Genomic DNA, 12744 nt, shown 5'->3' with positions numbered 1-12744 from the left:
GACCTAGGCATTGTGCTAAGCACGGACAACCTGCCGCTTAAGTCCTTTCCTGTAGGCCTTGGCATCTGCCATTTGCTCGTCCAGAAACCTTCCTACCTGTCCAGCTCCTCCTTCTCCTTCAGATCCCAGGGAGCCTTTTCTGCCCCTCTAGGCCAGGTGAGGAGCCCTCGACAGAGCCCCTGGTTGTCCGAAGGTGACTTGAGGGCCGGGACCCCTCTTCCCTGCCACCGGAGCTAACAATGGGACGCTTTGATGTGCTGTGCACGGGGACAGGTACCTCAGGTCACCCCAAGGTGACTACCGCAGAAGCTTTCTTACCTGCCCTTCTTATAACTGGATCTTCCAGACAACAGCCGCTCCACGACCACTAACCCACAGACCAGTGCAGGTAGAACGAGCTTGCAAATAGAGCTTCAAGCGTCACTTAGGCGAGGCAGTGCTGAGCAATTGAGAGATGACCGGCCACTGAGAAAATAGTCTGTGGGGACTCATAGGTCCCAAGAGGAGGGGGGGGGATCACGCCACAGCACGGGGGGCCACAGGGGAAAACACCAGGGCCCCTCAGGAGGCAGGGCGAGCAGGGAGAAGCATGGGCAACAGCTTTTGCTGTGCTTATTACAGGAAGGAGTGGGCAAGTCAGGGGAAACGGGATCAGGATTGACTAGTTTGGATCATTTCAGGCTCTGGGGGATGGAGAGCATCCTTAGTTATCTGGTGTGATGAGAAAACAGCTATTTTGAGTTGCTGCCTAGGATTTTTCAATAAAATAGCCCTGTTCGTGGCCAGAGCCTGGACGTTTAGCTAAGGACCTGAGTTTAGGATTTCCGCCCCAAGTTCCCACGTGGCTTTTTCCTGGGGCATCTTTGAAAATAACCATTTCGAATGGAGCTTGAGACCTCCTCCCCAGCCATCTTATAAGTCACAGGTGCTTGCTACTCTGCTGTGTATCCTGCTTGCTGGACACCTGGGACGTCAGAGGACGGCCCTTCTCCTGGCTCCCCGGGCCCCCCAGCCCTGGTTTCTGGGATCTGTAAGTAATAACTCTTGCGACCTGATTTTCTTTGTGTGGGTGTATTGAAACTGTACCTTCAGTCAAAATGACCCAGGGGTTTCACTCTCACGGGTGGGCGTTCAGATGCTGGGGGAGCTGCCTGCTGACCCCACGTGGGTGGCTTGTGCCTCCTCATTCAGCAGGTCATAATCAGCACTTTCCTAATTTTTTAATTTTTAGGTGGCTATGCCTGCGGCACACGGAAGTTCCCAGGCCAGGGATTAAAGTTGAGCCGCAGCTGCAACCTACACCACAGCTTCAGCAATGCCGGATCCTTTAACCCACTGCACGGGGCTGGGGATTGAATCCCGTACCTCCATGGCCGTCTGAGCTGCTGCAATCAGGTTCTTAACCCACTGTGCCACAGTGGGAACTCCTGACGCATTCTTAATTTAATATACCAGCTATACCCCCCCCACACACACACACATACCCCTGGTTCCTGGCCTTGAGGTGATCAGAGCAGGGAACAGTGGTCCTGAGAGTGAGAACTCAGTGAAGCAGTGGAGAGGTATGGACTCTGGATTGGTTGGTTTGCAAATGGAAGGCATGTTCACACAAGCAAATCACCACAGTCACAGCAACGCCAGATTCGAGCCGCCTCTACGGCCTACACCACAGCTCACGGCAACGCCAGATCCTTAACCCAGGGATCGAACCGGAAACCTCATGGTTCCTAGGAGGTTACTTTTCCGCTGTGCCACGATGGGAACTCCATACACAAACAAATCAGAGTTGTTTCCTTTCTCTAGGAATTGGCCTATCCTAGGAGGGGGCGGTCTCTCCAGGATCAGCAAGGAAGGCCCTATCTGTCAAAGCGTCAAACACCAGAAATAAAATGACATGATTCATACACTCACTGTTGGGGGCTTGTGTACCTGGGTGGCTCAGCTCCACCTGGGAAGGTGATGCTCGCCTGAGTCCTCTGTGTTCTGTTTACTCTCCAACCTGTTTTTGCCCCCAGTACTGGTGCTATGAGTATGTAATTGCATTAAACACTATGTAAACCAGTGAAGCGGGAATGCCAAAGAAAGAGGTGTTGATGAAAGATGAATTCTCTGACAGACTCAATAGAGGTAATTTTTTTTTAGTGCTGTCAATTTAGGTCCAAGCCAAACAGCTATAAAAGATTGAAGGGAGACAAATCATGAAAACATGGAAGGATTCTGTATCCATTGGTTTCACAATTTAAAAAAAAACTTTTTTTTTGCTCCTTTCTAAAGAAATCAAGCCCGAAAATTGTAGGAAAAGACTTTAGTTTATGCAAAAAAGCGATAGGCGACTCCAAACAGCAGACTGGAGGAAATCAAGCAAAGTACAGAACACACTCTCAGGAAAGGCCTGGGCTTGTGGCAAGAGAATGGAATGAAAAGATACATATATATATTGAGGTGAAAATAAAATTTTTAAGATGCATAGTAGTCATTTTATGTTTCCCAACTTTCCCTGACATTTTTCTGTTAATTGATCAACTAACAGCTCTAATAGCGTCAGATAATGGTGTTTCTGTTGTTATTGCCCCCATTCTTAGAGACGAGGGAATTGAGACTCAAACTAATTTGCTCAAGATTTGAACCCAGATCTGGCTCCAAAGTCTGTATGCATCCTAAACCACTGTACCAGCCGCAGCGCCTGAATATGTCAAGCATTCAGTATTTTTTGAAGAGAGAGAAAGATGAAGAATTGGCTCCCGCCCTTGGGAAATTCATGGTCGTGTAGGAGCGGGAGGCATGTAACTAGGTCATTTTACTACATATACCAGGTGAAATTATAGGAGTTCACGTACATAGCATAGAGGAGGGAGTGGTGGACTTTCTAGAGGTGTCAAGAAAGTTTTCACCTAGGAGATGCACACTTAGATTTTAAATTTTTTTTTTTTTTAATAAATAGGCATAGTCCAGGTAGGGAAGGCCCTAAGCAGAGGGGAGAGCTTATGCAAAGTTAGAGAAAGGATGGTAAGACACGGCTTCAAAGTACAGCAGTTCCGTGTCCGAGGGTTGAGAGTTGAAGGGTGAGCTGGTGGGAGAGTTCTCAAGGGCCGGCTTGTGAAGGTCAAGTCAAGGAGTTTGGACTTGACTGTCTAGAAATATTGGGAGAGCCATTGAAAACCGTTAATTGGGAGAGGCATGGCTATGTTTGTATCTTACTTAGATTATCCTGGCAGAAGAGGGCAGGGCGCAGCCAAGCCTGGAAGATGAACTGAGCAGCACTTGTCCAGGGGAAAAATCGTAACTCTCAGTGTGACAGCAGCAGGTAGAATGAATTCATTAAGGATTTTAGGAAGAACTGATAGGACTTTATAACTAGACACGGAGTGTGGAAGCCAGCCATGGGTCTGGGCGGCTGTGGGCGCATTCAACCACTATGGGCAATCCCAGTGATGGAAGAAGCAATGCTTTTTAGTCTTGGATGCAAGTTTGAGTTTCCTGCAAGCCCTTCAAGGGGAAATGCTCAGCACTGCTAGACAATTGGCATGGGGCTTAAGCGGGGAGAGGCTGGAGGTGAAGATAGATTTATGATTGTTGGTTTACAGAAGGGACATGAGAGGCAACTGATTGAGGAGCAAAGGGCTGGTGGTGACAGAACCCTGGAGAAGAGGGTCCATGGAGAAGGAGATGGAGAAGGACCTTCCAAAGCGGGGAGGGGAAGTCCTGGTGCGAGTAGGGTATGGAGAGGGAAGGAAAGAATTCCCACCAGATTTGTCAATGGCAGGTCAGACCTGTGTCACAGAAGGACCACATCAAGGGAGAGCTGAGCAGTGTCCACCACCGTAACCTTGGACATTTGGGTGGAGCCAAGCCCAGATGTCCATGGGTGGAAGTGCCAGTGAGTTACGAAATCAAGCAGAATATAGAACACCCGGGAACTGTCAGAAGCTTGAAGAAGGGAGGGAAGAGCAGCGTTTTCACCAGCGTAGGGTGAAAAGTAGCTATTTAGGAGGCACCTGAGCTGCTTTATGGGCCAAGGAGGGCACCTGTACCTAACGCCCATGTAAAGCAAGCTTCCTGTCCCTTCTCCTCTTTGGGGCCTATTCTGACCCCCCCTCCCTTTTTTTAAAAAAAAAAAATCAAGCTGGTTGTCAGTTTCTCCCTGATGGGGAATTGAAGAAACAGCTCTTCCCAAGGGAGTATTTGAAAACAGCAGATGGCCCGGGAATCTCGTCTGTTGCTCTAGGCTGCCACTGTCCCCTAGTCCCCATCTCCTCCTCCCCACCCTTTCCCAAGCCCTGGCCTTTGCCTCTGCCCATAGGAATCCAGGTCAGGCTTTCCCCGCAGGCAGGAGGAGTTGCCACCTCCCCCTGAAAACCTCTTAGCCTTGGTTAACTTACTGTCATTTCCTGGTGAAGCCTGGCCAACAGCAAGTAAAGGACTTGGGCATTGTTCTCCATTCCAGGATCCAAGTGTCACTGGGCCTCAGTTTCTCCCTCTGTTCTGTGAAAGCTGATTGCAGTCGCTGTGGTCCTTTCCCGTGGTGTCACTGTTTGGTGTCCCCTTCAGGGAGACATGAAGCTCAGCTCAGGGCATCCTGTACCTCGGGGGAGTGATCACTTTGCTGGAATTGTAGAAGCTCAGGAAGGGAAAGAGGCAAAGTGTGATCAGTTTCCCGTTGATCCCTTCAAGGTTTTCTTTTCCATCCTCTAGTCATTCACTGTCCCACATGCTCTACCTCCTGGAAATCATGAATGGCAAGTGAGTAGACATAAAGAGCACTGCACCAAAAGTAAGAAGGCAGCCATGGAATGCACCCATTTCCTGGCCATACCATCTTGACTAGGTTTGTTGAGTCCACTGAGCCTCAGTTTTCTCATCTGTAAAATGGGATTAGCAATACCTATCAAAGAGTGACACGAGCAAATGATGCTCTAACACTGCATATATGAAAGTGGTTTGCACAGAACCTCACATATAAAAGGCCCCTATTTACATATTTCTTGGGCCTGAACGCTTAGGCTGAGAGGTCGTGATACCTCTTACAATTTCTATGATTTTGTGGAATTCATATTTGAGCATGCCAGACCTGAAAAAAGTATATCACTTTTCATTAATCTTCTAGAAACTGAAACAGGATTTTGTTTTTCTTTAGTACATTCTTGTGTTGCTTTGTCCGACACTGGCCTTCTCCCTCCATCTGAACCAGAAACTCCATTTTTACATTCCTTTCAGCTGATACAATTGCAATGCAGTGCAGTGATTCCCAAGGTAATAGAATAACTGCCTGTCTCACTGGCTCTATTTTTTTCTTTCTTTCTTCTTCTTCTTCTTTTTTTTTTTTTTCCCTTGATAACAGAAAGCTTCTTTTTTTACCCTCCAGAAAAGAAGCGACATCACCCTGTCAATGTTAAATTCTGGCAGCAATGCAGCCACTAAAATGGAAAGAGAAAAATTTTTTTGGCCACAGCCAAGAATGAGAAATTGCAGAGCATTTACTTAGTTGTATGCATTTCAGGAATACAGGGTCCTCTGTAATATTGGCCATGAGTGTCTCTGTGCTCAATGCTTATTTCTAAAATAATTCTCTTTTCAGTGCACGTAGCAGATTGATTGTATTGATGGCCCTGGTCCACCACCTCTCCTTTTGCCCTGCCCCTTTGCCATTCCCTTCACTAAAGAGATGAAGTCTATTAACCCATCTCTTGCTTTTGCATGTGGCCATGGGACTTGCCTTGGTCATAGAATGTTAACAGTTATGATACAAGTAGAAGCTTTGGCAAGTACTGATGTATTTTCCCAGTTCTTTTTTTTTTTTTTTTGGTCTTTTTGCCTTTTCTAGGGCTGCACCCATGGCATATGGAGGTTCCCAGGCTAGGGGTCGAATCAGAGCTGTAGCCACCAGCCTATGCCAGAGCCACAGCAACGCAGGATCCAAGCTGCGTCTGCGACCCACACCACAGCTCATGGCAATGCCGGATTCTTAGCCCACTGAGCAAGGCCAGGGATCGAACCTGCAACCTCATGGTTCCTAGTCGGATTCGTTAACCACTGCGCCACGACGGGAACTCCTTCCCCAGGTCTTTTGGGCCCTGGACCTCAGTGGGAAAATGTGCCCAGGCCAGCCTATTAGAGGCTGTGAGAGGGATCCCAGCTAAAATCATCCTAGACCATCCAGCTCCCATCAGCTGACCCACATCTTTCCTGTTGTACTTCATTGAAGTTTGCTATTTGTTACACAGCAATAACTACCTGATACAGTGCATTTGCCTAACATTTGGGTGTCTGGGAGTGACCTATGACGTCTCCAACTGGAATGGTGAAAAAATTCTTCAAGCGCCACAGATATGATCATGAACAGCCTGGAGAAGTGGTTTGAATTCCCCATTCTAGGTAAACTGCCCTTTTAATTCTTCCCTAAATACAACCTGTACATCTGTGGCTCTGCATCTTTGTATGTTTCATTTCTCCCTAATGGAATGTCCCCTCCTTTCTCTTCTCTGCGTATCTGAATCATACCAGCTCTCCAAGGGCCCAAAGACAACCAGCCTTTTCTGAACAACCTATGGCTGAACCCTGCCTGCAGGGGTCTCTCCAGCCTATTAACTCTTAACATATTTCTGGCCTGAGCCACAAGTTGGATATCCAACACACACCGCCTTCTATGGCTACTGTTTCTTGCCTACAGTTCTTCTTTTGGGGGGAGGGGATTTACTTTATTGAATTAATTTTTGTCTTTTAAAAAAAATCGTATTGGAGTTCCCGCCGTGGTGCAGTGGTTAACGAATCCGACTAGGAACCATGAGGTTGCGGGTTCGGTCCCTGCCCTTGCTCAGTGGGTTAAGGATCCGGCGTTGCCGTGAGCTGTGGTGTAGGTTGCAGATGCGGCTCGGATCCTGCGTTGCTGTGGCTCTGGCGTAGGCTGGTGGCTATGGCTGATTAGACCCCTAGCCTGGGAATCTCCATATGCCGCGGGAGGGGCCCAAGAAATGGCAAAAAGACAAAAAAAATAAAGAAATAAGTAAAAATAAAGAGCAGTGAGCCAATAGACAGTAACACTCAGAAAAGAAATCTAAAAAAAAAAAAATCGTATTGGCGTGTAGTTGACTTATAATGTTGTGTAAGTTTCGGGTGTACAGCCAAGTATACATACACAGATACCCATCATTTTTCAGATTCTTTTCTCACATAGGCGATCAGTGTTGAGTAGAGTTCCCTGTGCCACACAGTAGGTCCTTGCCTACCTCCAGTTCTTTATCAAACTAGAGTCCAAGATCCTGGAGGGCCGGGCCTATCTTCCACCCACCTTTTATCCCCTGAGCATCGCACAGTACCTTGAAAAGGGGAGTACGGGACATTGTATTGGAGACGTTAATATTCGTGGGTTGACCGATGTGAGGGAGAAGCAGTGATACTGTTACGGTATCCTTGCTTATGAATAAAACCAGAGGGAGGTCATTATGTTTGTTGTACACCTGCAACTAATACAATGTGCTATGTCAATTATATCTCAATTTTAAAAATAATTAAAATATAAAACACATCCCGCTGGACAGCACAGAGAACTATATCTAATGGTTTGTGATGGAACATGATGGAGGATACTGTGAAAAAAAAAGAATGTATATAAATGAATAACTGGGTCACTTTGCTGTAGAGCAGAAATAGACAGAACATGGTAAATCAACTAGGATAAAAAAATGTGGAAAAGAAAAAACAGAGGAGGAAAAAGTAAAATTAAAAAGGGATAGACGTTGGAGTTCCCACTGTGGCATAGCAGTGTTGATGGTGTCTCTGTAGCAGCAGGGATGAGGGTTCGAGCCTTGGCCCGATGCAGTGGGCTAAGGATCCTATGTTGCTGCTGTGGCACAGGGTGGAGCTCACTTGGATTCAGTCCCTGACCCAGGAACTTCCATATGCCTTGGGGGCAGCCAAAAAAGAAGGAAAAAAAGAAAGAAAGAAAAAGGAGAGAAGTTAGAAGCTTCCAGACCAGAGTTTGTGAAATGTTACTCTACTCCACTGTAATTCCCACTGGGAGAGTAAATCCTAAAATATCACCTTTTCCCTGAAGATTTTCCTGATTTCCCTTTTTCCTAAAAACAAGCTCTGCTCTTTCCCGCCTTTAGCTGTTCCGACATTTCTCCTGGGGGACCTCCCCTAATTTGTCTTGTGCGATAGCTGGTCATGTTCTTATTTCTTTCTTGTTTACCTTGATCAGGCTCCACCATCAAAAAAAGCTCTAAGTGCTTTGAGCCAATTGGTTCATTCAGTTCTCACAGCGATCCTACAGGGTGCCTCCTATTGTTGCTCCATTTTGTAGATGCGGGTTAGAAAAGATGACTTACTTTTTCTAAGACCAACTCTTAGAAAGAGAATCAGGATGCAGACCCAAGCAGCCTGACGCTGGACCGCCACCTCCTACGTTTCTTTCCTCTTCCAAGATGGGAGAGCTAAGAAGGGAAAAGTGCTGCTTGATTTTTTTACTTACTCCATTTACTTAAATTCTTGCATCATTTCCTAATGATATGTATTTAGCCAGGAGGAAGCCCATCTTATTTTTAATCTATATGTGTTTACCTACCGATGAGGATAACTGAATTTTTCATACCAAATTTGAATGATTAGCAAAGAACCATATAAAGCAATATGAATTGCTTTTTGCAAGCCCGCTCCTTCTCTCAGTGGGCTGAAAACCACACTATTGCTTCCTCTTTATCTCGTTAGAGCACAACGTTTGTCACTCGGCACCGGGGCACCTTCAGTAACACCGCCAGGAAAGATCTGTACTCATCCAAATGGCACGCTTCCCACTTGTGGCATCTTTTTTTCTCTTTCTGAGTAAGTGTCATAATTCTATATGTTACTATCGTCACGGGAGCTGGTCAAACAGAGATCATTGGGTGATAAAACGGGAGTTTGGTTGCTACAGGAAAAGCGATGCCACACCTCTCTGGGTTTGGCAATCATTTTTGACTTTTGATGACATTCTCGACTCAGCCAGTTATCCTTGAGTTCCAGGAGGTGCGATGTTTGGTTGAGTCCCATGAACCTGATCTTTCAGTCTGTGTGTGTTGCCAGATCTGTCAGTTTTGCTGGCCCTGCCTTTACCTTTTCTTCTTGGGCTAAGCCAGCTCTGGAGATAGGAAGAGACTTAACTCCCCAGAGGGAGAGGGGATCTTAAGGTGTGCCCGATGGTAGAGCTTAACTAGATGAGTGTGAGCCTCGGGGACGTGGCTGGATGGAAGGAAAGGTCATGAGAGCACTTAGTAGTTTTAGGCTAACCCAAAAGAAGGTTCAGGACTTCGCCTGTGAGCTGAAGTGGAAATTGACTACTAAGAGACTGAGAAAGGGGCAAGATTCACCTGGCTCTGCTAAGGGACACATGGCCCAGAGGCATTTGTATGTGTTAGAACAGGGTGGAGGAAGGGGAAATTTGGGGGTGGATGGGCGGACAGATGAACTGAGCAGGGAATGAAATAGTTTCGGAGCAGACAGAGCAAGCAGCAGATACCTTTTCATGGTGTGGGTTCTTTTAGCATCTGGTGAAGCCCATACACCCTGTCTCAGAATAATTTTTCAATGTGTAAATTAAAATACATAAGATCATAGAGAAAATCAATCGTATTGAAATACAGTTATCAAAATATTTTAAAATAAATTTTGATGTAGTCATTTATTTGCTTCTTTATTTATGCATTACCTAACAACTTCTAGAGATGGCCTATTAAGCACCAAACTTCAAAGTAGTAATGAGTATGAACAATATTTCAAGATAGCTGCAATAGATGTAATGTGATATGAAAATATCTATGATTTGCTGTCTACATTCTTGACTGAAGAAAATATTAAATTTCCATTAAGATTAATGAAAATAAAAATGTAGGTACAAGTTTATGGATGTTTTAATCCCCCATGTGGGCCCACGTTAAGAACTCCTGCTTTAGAGAGACTGAACTGAATTAGTAAAGGGGTTTGAGTGATTTGGATGATAGTGGAACTAAAAGAGCTTAGCGTCAGTGTGAGCAGGGCTCTGACTAATATACAAAAAGGGTGAAGCCTTCAGCCCAAAGGGGTGCTTAATAAATTGCGGCTTGAGTTGAACTGGGCTCATGTCGCAAAGCACTTTGGGTAATGTAAGGTAAAGATCAGATATGGAGCCTGATGGGGTGAGAGGTGGCCTGCAGGGGAAGCTGCTTGGACCAACTGCTGGATAATCGATGACCTCCAGACTGGCTTGGCAGGTGCTGATGGCTAGGTCTGCTGTTGGCTGGTGTGTTCCTATTTGTCCTGTTTAGTTGTCTGAGTGTGATTCTTAAGTGTCTGTGAACTATGTGTTTGTCTTACTTATAAGGCGAACTGCTTACATTGTGCAACAAGTCACAAGACTGTTACAAATTGTCTTTTTTTTTTTTTTTTTCCTTGAGTAGGTCGAAAGACCTGGGAAAAGGAAAGTAATAACCAAGGTTCAAAAAGGGGAAGCTGCAAGCCTTCCCAGAGCCTATTTAAACAATTTCCTAAACTGGGTTACATGTTCCTCCTAAATTTAGACTCATCCTAAGCACTAATTTTGTATAGCACCACAGTTTTTATGTGAAAAACCCATAAATCAGGAAGTAACTTGAAAAAAACTTTGGAAGTCTGCTATTTGTCATTACAAATACAGAGGGAGAGAGAAATGAAGGAGATTAGTTAAGTGATGGGTAATCAACTGACCAGTTGCATTGTTTAGCAAAGGTATACCTTGTCCTAGTTAATTTTTAAAATAAATATATAAAGAGTGATTAATGCTCTTAAAATATAAGGCCAGATGAGGTTAATATCATGGGTAAATGAGCTCTTGGACTTGGCTTTGTCTACTTGGTCCATCACCCCTCACCCCTCACCCTGACTAGCTGTCCTACAAATAAGAGCCATGAACATGGGAGGGTCCTGGGGAGGTGCTATTTGTCTTTCTGAAACTGTATTCATGAAAAAAAAAAAAATCCCCCTAAACTATGGATGGAAGCACTAGCATCCAGGGGTTTTGTATATATAAGGAAAGAAAGAGAAGTTCCTTGTTGTGTTTGATGTTCTCCAGGTAGATTTTGTATAAGACGGAATCTTTTGAAGTTGCTGTTGTTGTGTATCAAAAAAACGGTCATTTTATATATCAAAAAATGGTCATTTTATATGGTTCAACCTAATAACTTCCATTCAGATAACAGTGAAACAGAAAATTTGGCAATCCTAGCGATATTGTTGAAAAAAATCAGTACCATCAGGGAATTCTTTGTGTTTCAAACATGAGACTCCACGGCTCTATGTCAGTGCCAAGCTGGGTGCCCACTGGTCAACAAGAATTCGACCTGCTGTGCAGAGGTGCCTAACCCTTGGTCCATTGAAAGAGAAAGCAGTGGGTCAGGCCTCTGAGGAGAGAGATATGCAACATCCCACAGAAAATAGATTTATAATAAGATGCTTCAATGTGTGATCCCTGCGTATAGCCATTGGAATTGACCTCTGTCAATCACTTCTTTCCACCTCCAAAATGCCTATTAAGGAGTTCCTATTGTGGCTCAGCAGTTAGGAATCTGACTCGTATCCATGAGGATTCGGGTTCGATCCCTGCCTCACTTGGTGGGTTAAGGATCTGGTGTTGCTATGGCTGCAGCTCCCATTCGACCCCTAGCCTGGGAACTTCCATATGCTCTGGTGCTGCCCTTAAAGGGGGGGGAAAAAAAAAAAAGAAAAAACACAAAATACCTATTAAACCTCCACTCTGTTTTTTTCACCTTTCTGAGAAAGCAATACCCTCCCAATTATGTTCTCCCAATCATGCCTCTATTAGGACCTTACAACATTCATCATCTCCTCCCTGGCTTCATCCATCTCTGCCTTCCTTGGCTCCTCTGCCCATGAACATGCAAAGGTGTCCTTGTCCGCCCAGCCCTCTCTTCTCCCCATCCAGCTACTCTTTCTAACCCCTATCCTATTCTTCTGTTTCCCTGCTCCAGGAAACTTCCTGAAGTAGTTTATGCTTCTTACAGTCACTTCTTACCCTTGAAATCCTCTGCTTCTGCCCTTGGTGAAGTCTCTTTTACAAGGATCTCCAAGGACATCCTCATCATCAAGTTAAAAGGACTTTCCTCTGCCATTAGAGTCATCACCCTCTCAGCGGCACTCAGCGGTGCTGACAAGCTCTTTCTTCTTGGTAGGATTTGCCACCTTTGGTTTTCAAGCTACTGTGATCTGGCTGCCCTCACACCTCCCTAATTCTCCCTTTTGTAGGTTTTGTTCTTTATCTTAGCCCCTAAATAGAGAGATTCTCTAGCAATCTCTCTATAGCCCTCTCCTTGTACTTCCTAACATTTCCCAGCACATGTATGTAATTTACATGTAACTGACCTAATCTGCATCTACAGCCCAGAACTCTCCCTAGTTACAAACTGGCATTTACAGGAAGCCATGAGAAACAATGGAGACAGCTGGAATTTGACATTTGTAAATCTAAGTTCAAGCCTGGCGTCACCATTTACAATTTAGGCATTGCTAAATATGATACGATCACAGGGTTCTCAAAAGGATTAGATTATACATATTTTCAAAGGGTTGAGTAGATTTTATTTATTTATTTATTTATTTATTTATTTATTTATTTATTTATTTATTTATTCACTGATGCACGTATTCTTTTAGGGCCACACCCAGTTCCTGGGCTAGGGGGTTAGGGGTTGAAGAGGATCTGCAGCTGCCAGCCTACGCCACAGCCACAGCAATGCCGGATCC

At 45.1% G+C, this 12744-nt stretch overlaps 1 protein-coding gene across 1 annotated transcript in view; it reads left to right on the top strand.

The window, feature by feature from the left end:
* The first annotated feature begins 8675 nt into the window (after positions 1 to 8675).
* Positions 8676 to 12744, top strand: part of CD101 (CD101 molecule) — a 39431-nt gene continuing 35362 nt past the window's right edge. The window contains exon 1 of the mRNA XM_047784912.1: positions 8676 to 8817. Within this exon, the coding sequence (XP_047640868.1) occupies positions 8775 to 8817 (43 nt within the window). The 5' untranslated portion in view covers positions 8676 to 8774. The remainder of the gene's footprint in view (positions 8818 to 12744) is intronic.

The sequence above is a fragment of the Phacochoerus africanus genome, chromosome 6 (assembly GCF_016906955.1).
Source record: "Phacochoerus africanus isolate WHEZ1 chromosome 6, ROS_Pafr_v1, whole genome shotgun sequence".
In the NCBI taxonomy this organism is placed as follows: Eukaryota; Metazoa; Chordata; class Mammalia; order Artiodactyla; family Suidae; genus Phacochoerus; species Phacochoerus africanus.
This window is presented reverse-complemented; position numbering and strand designations above follow the sequence as displayed.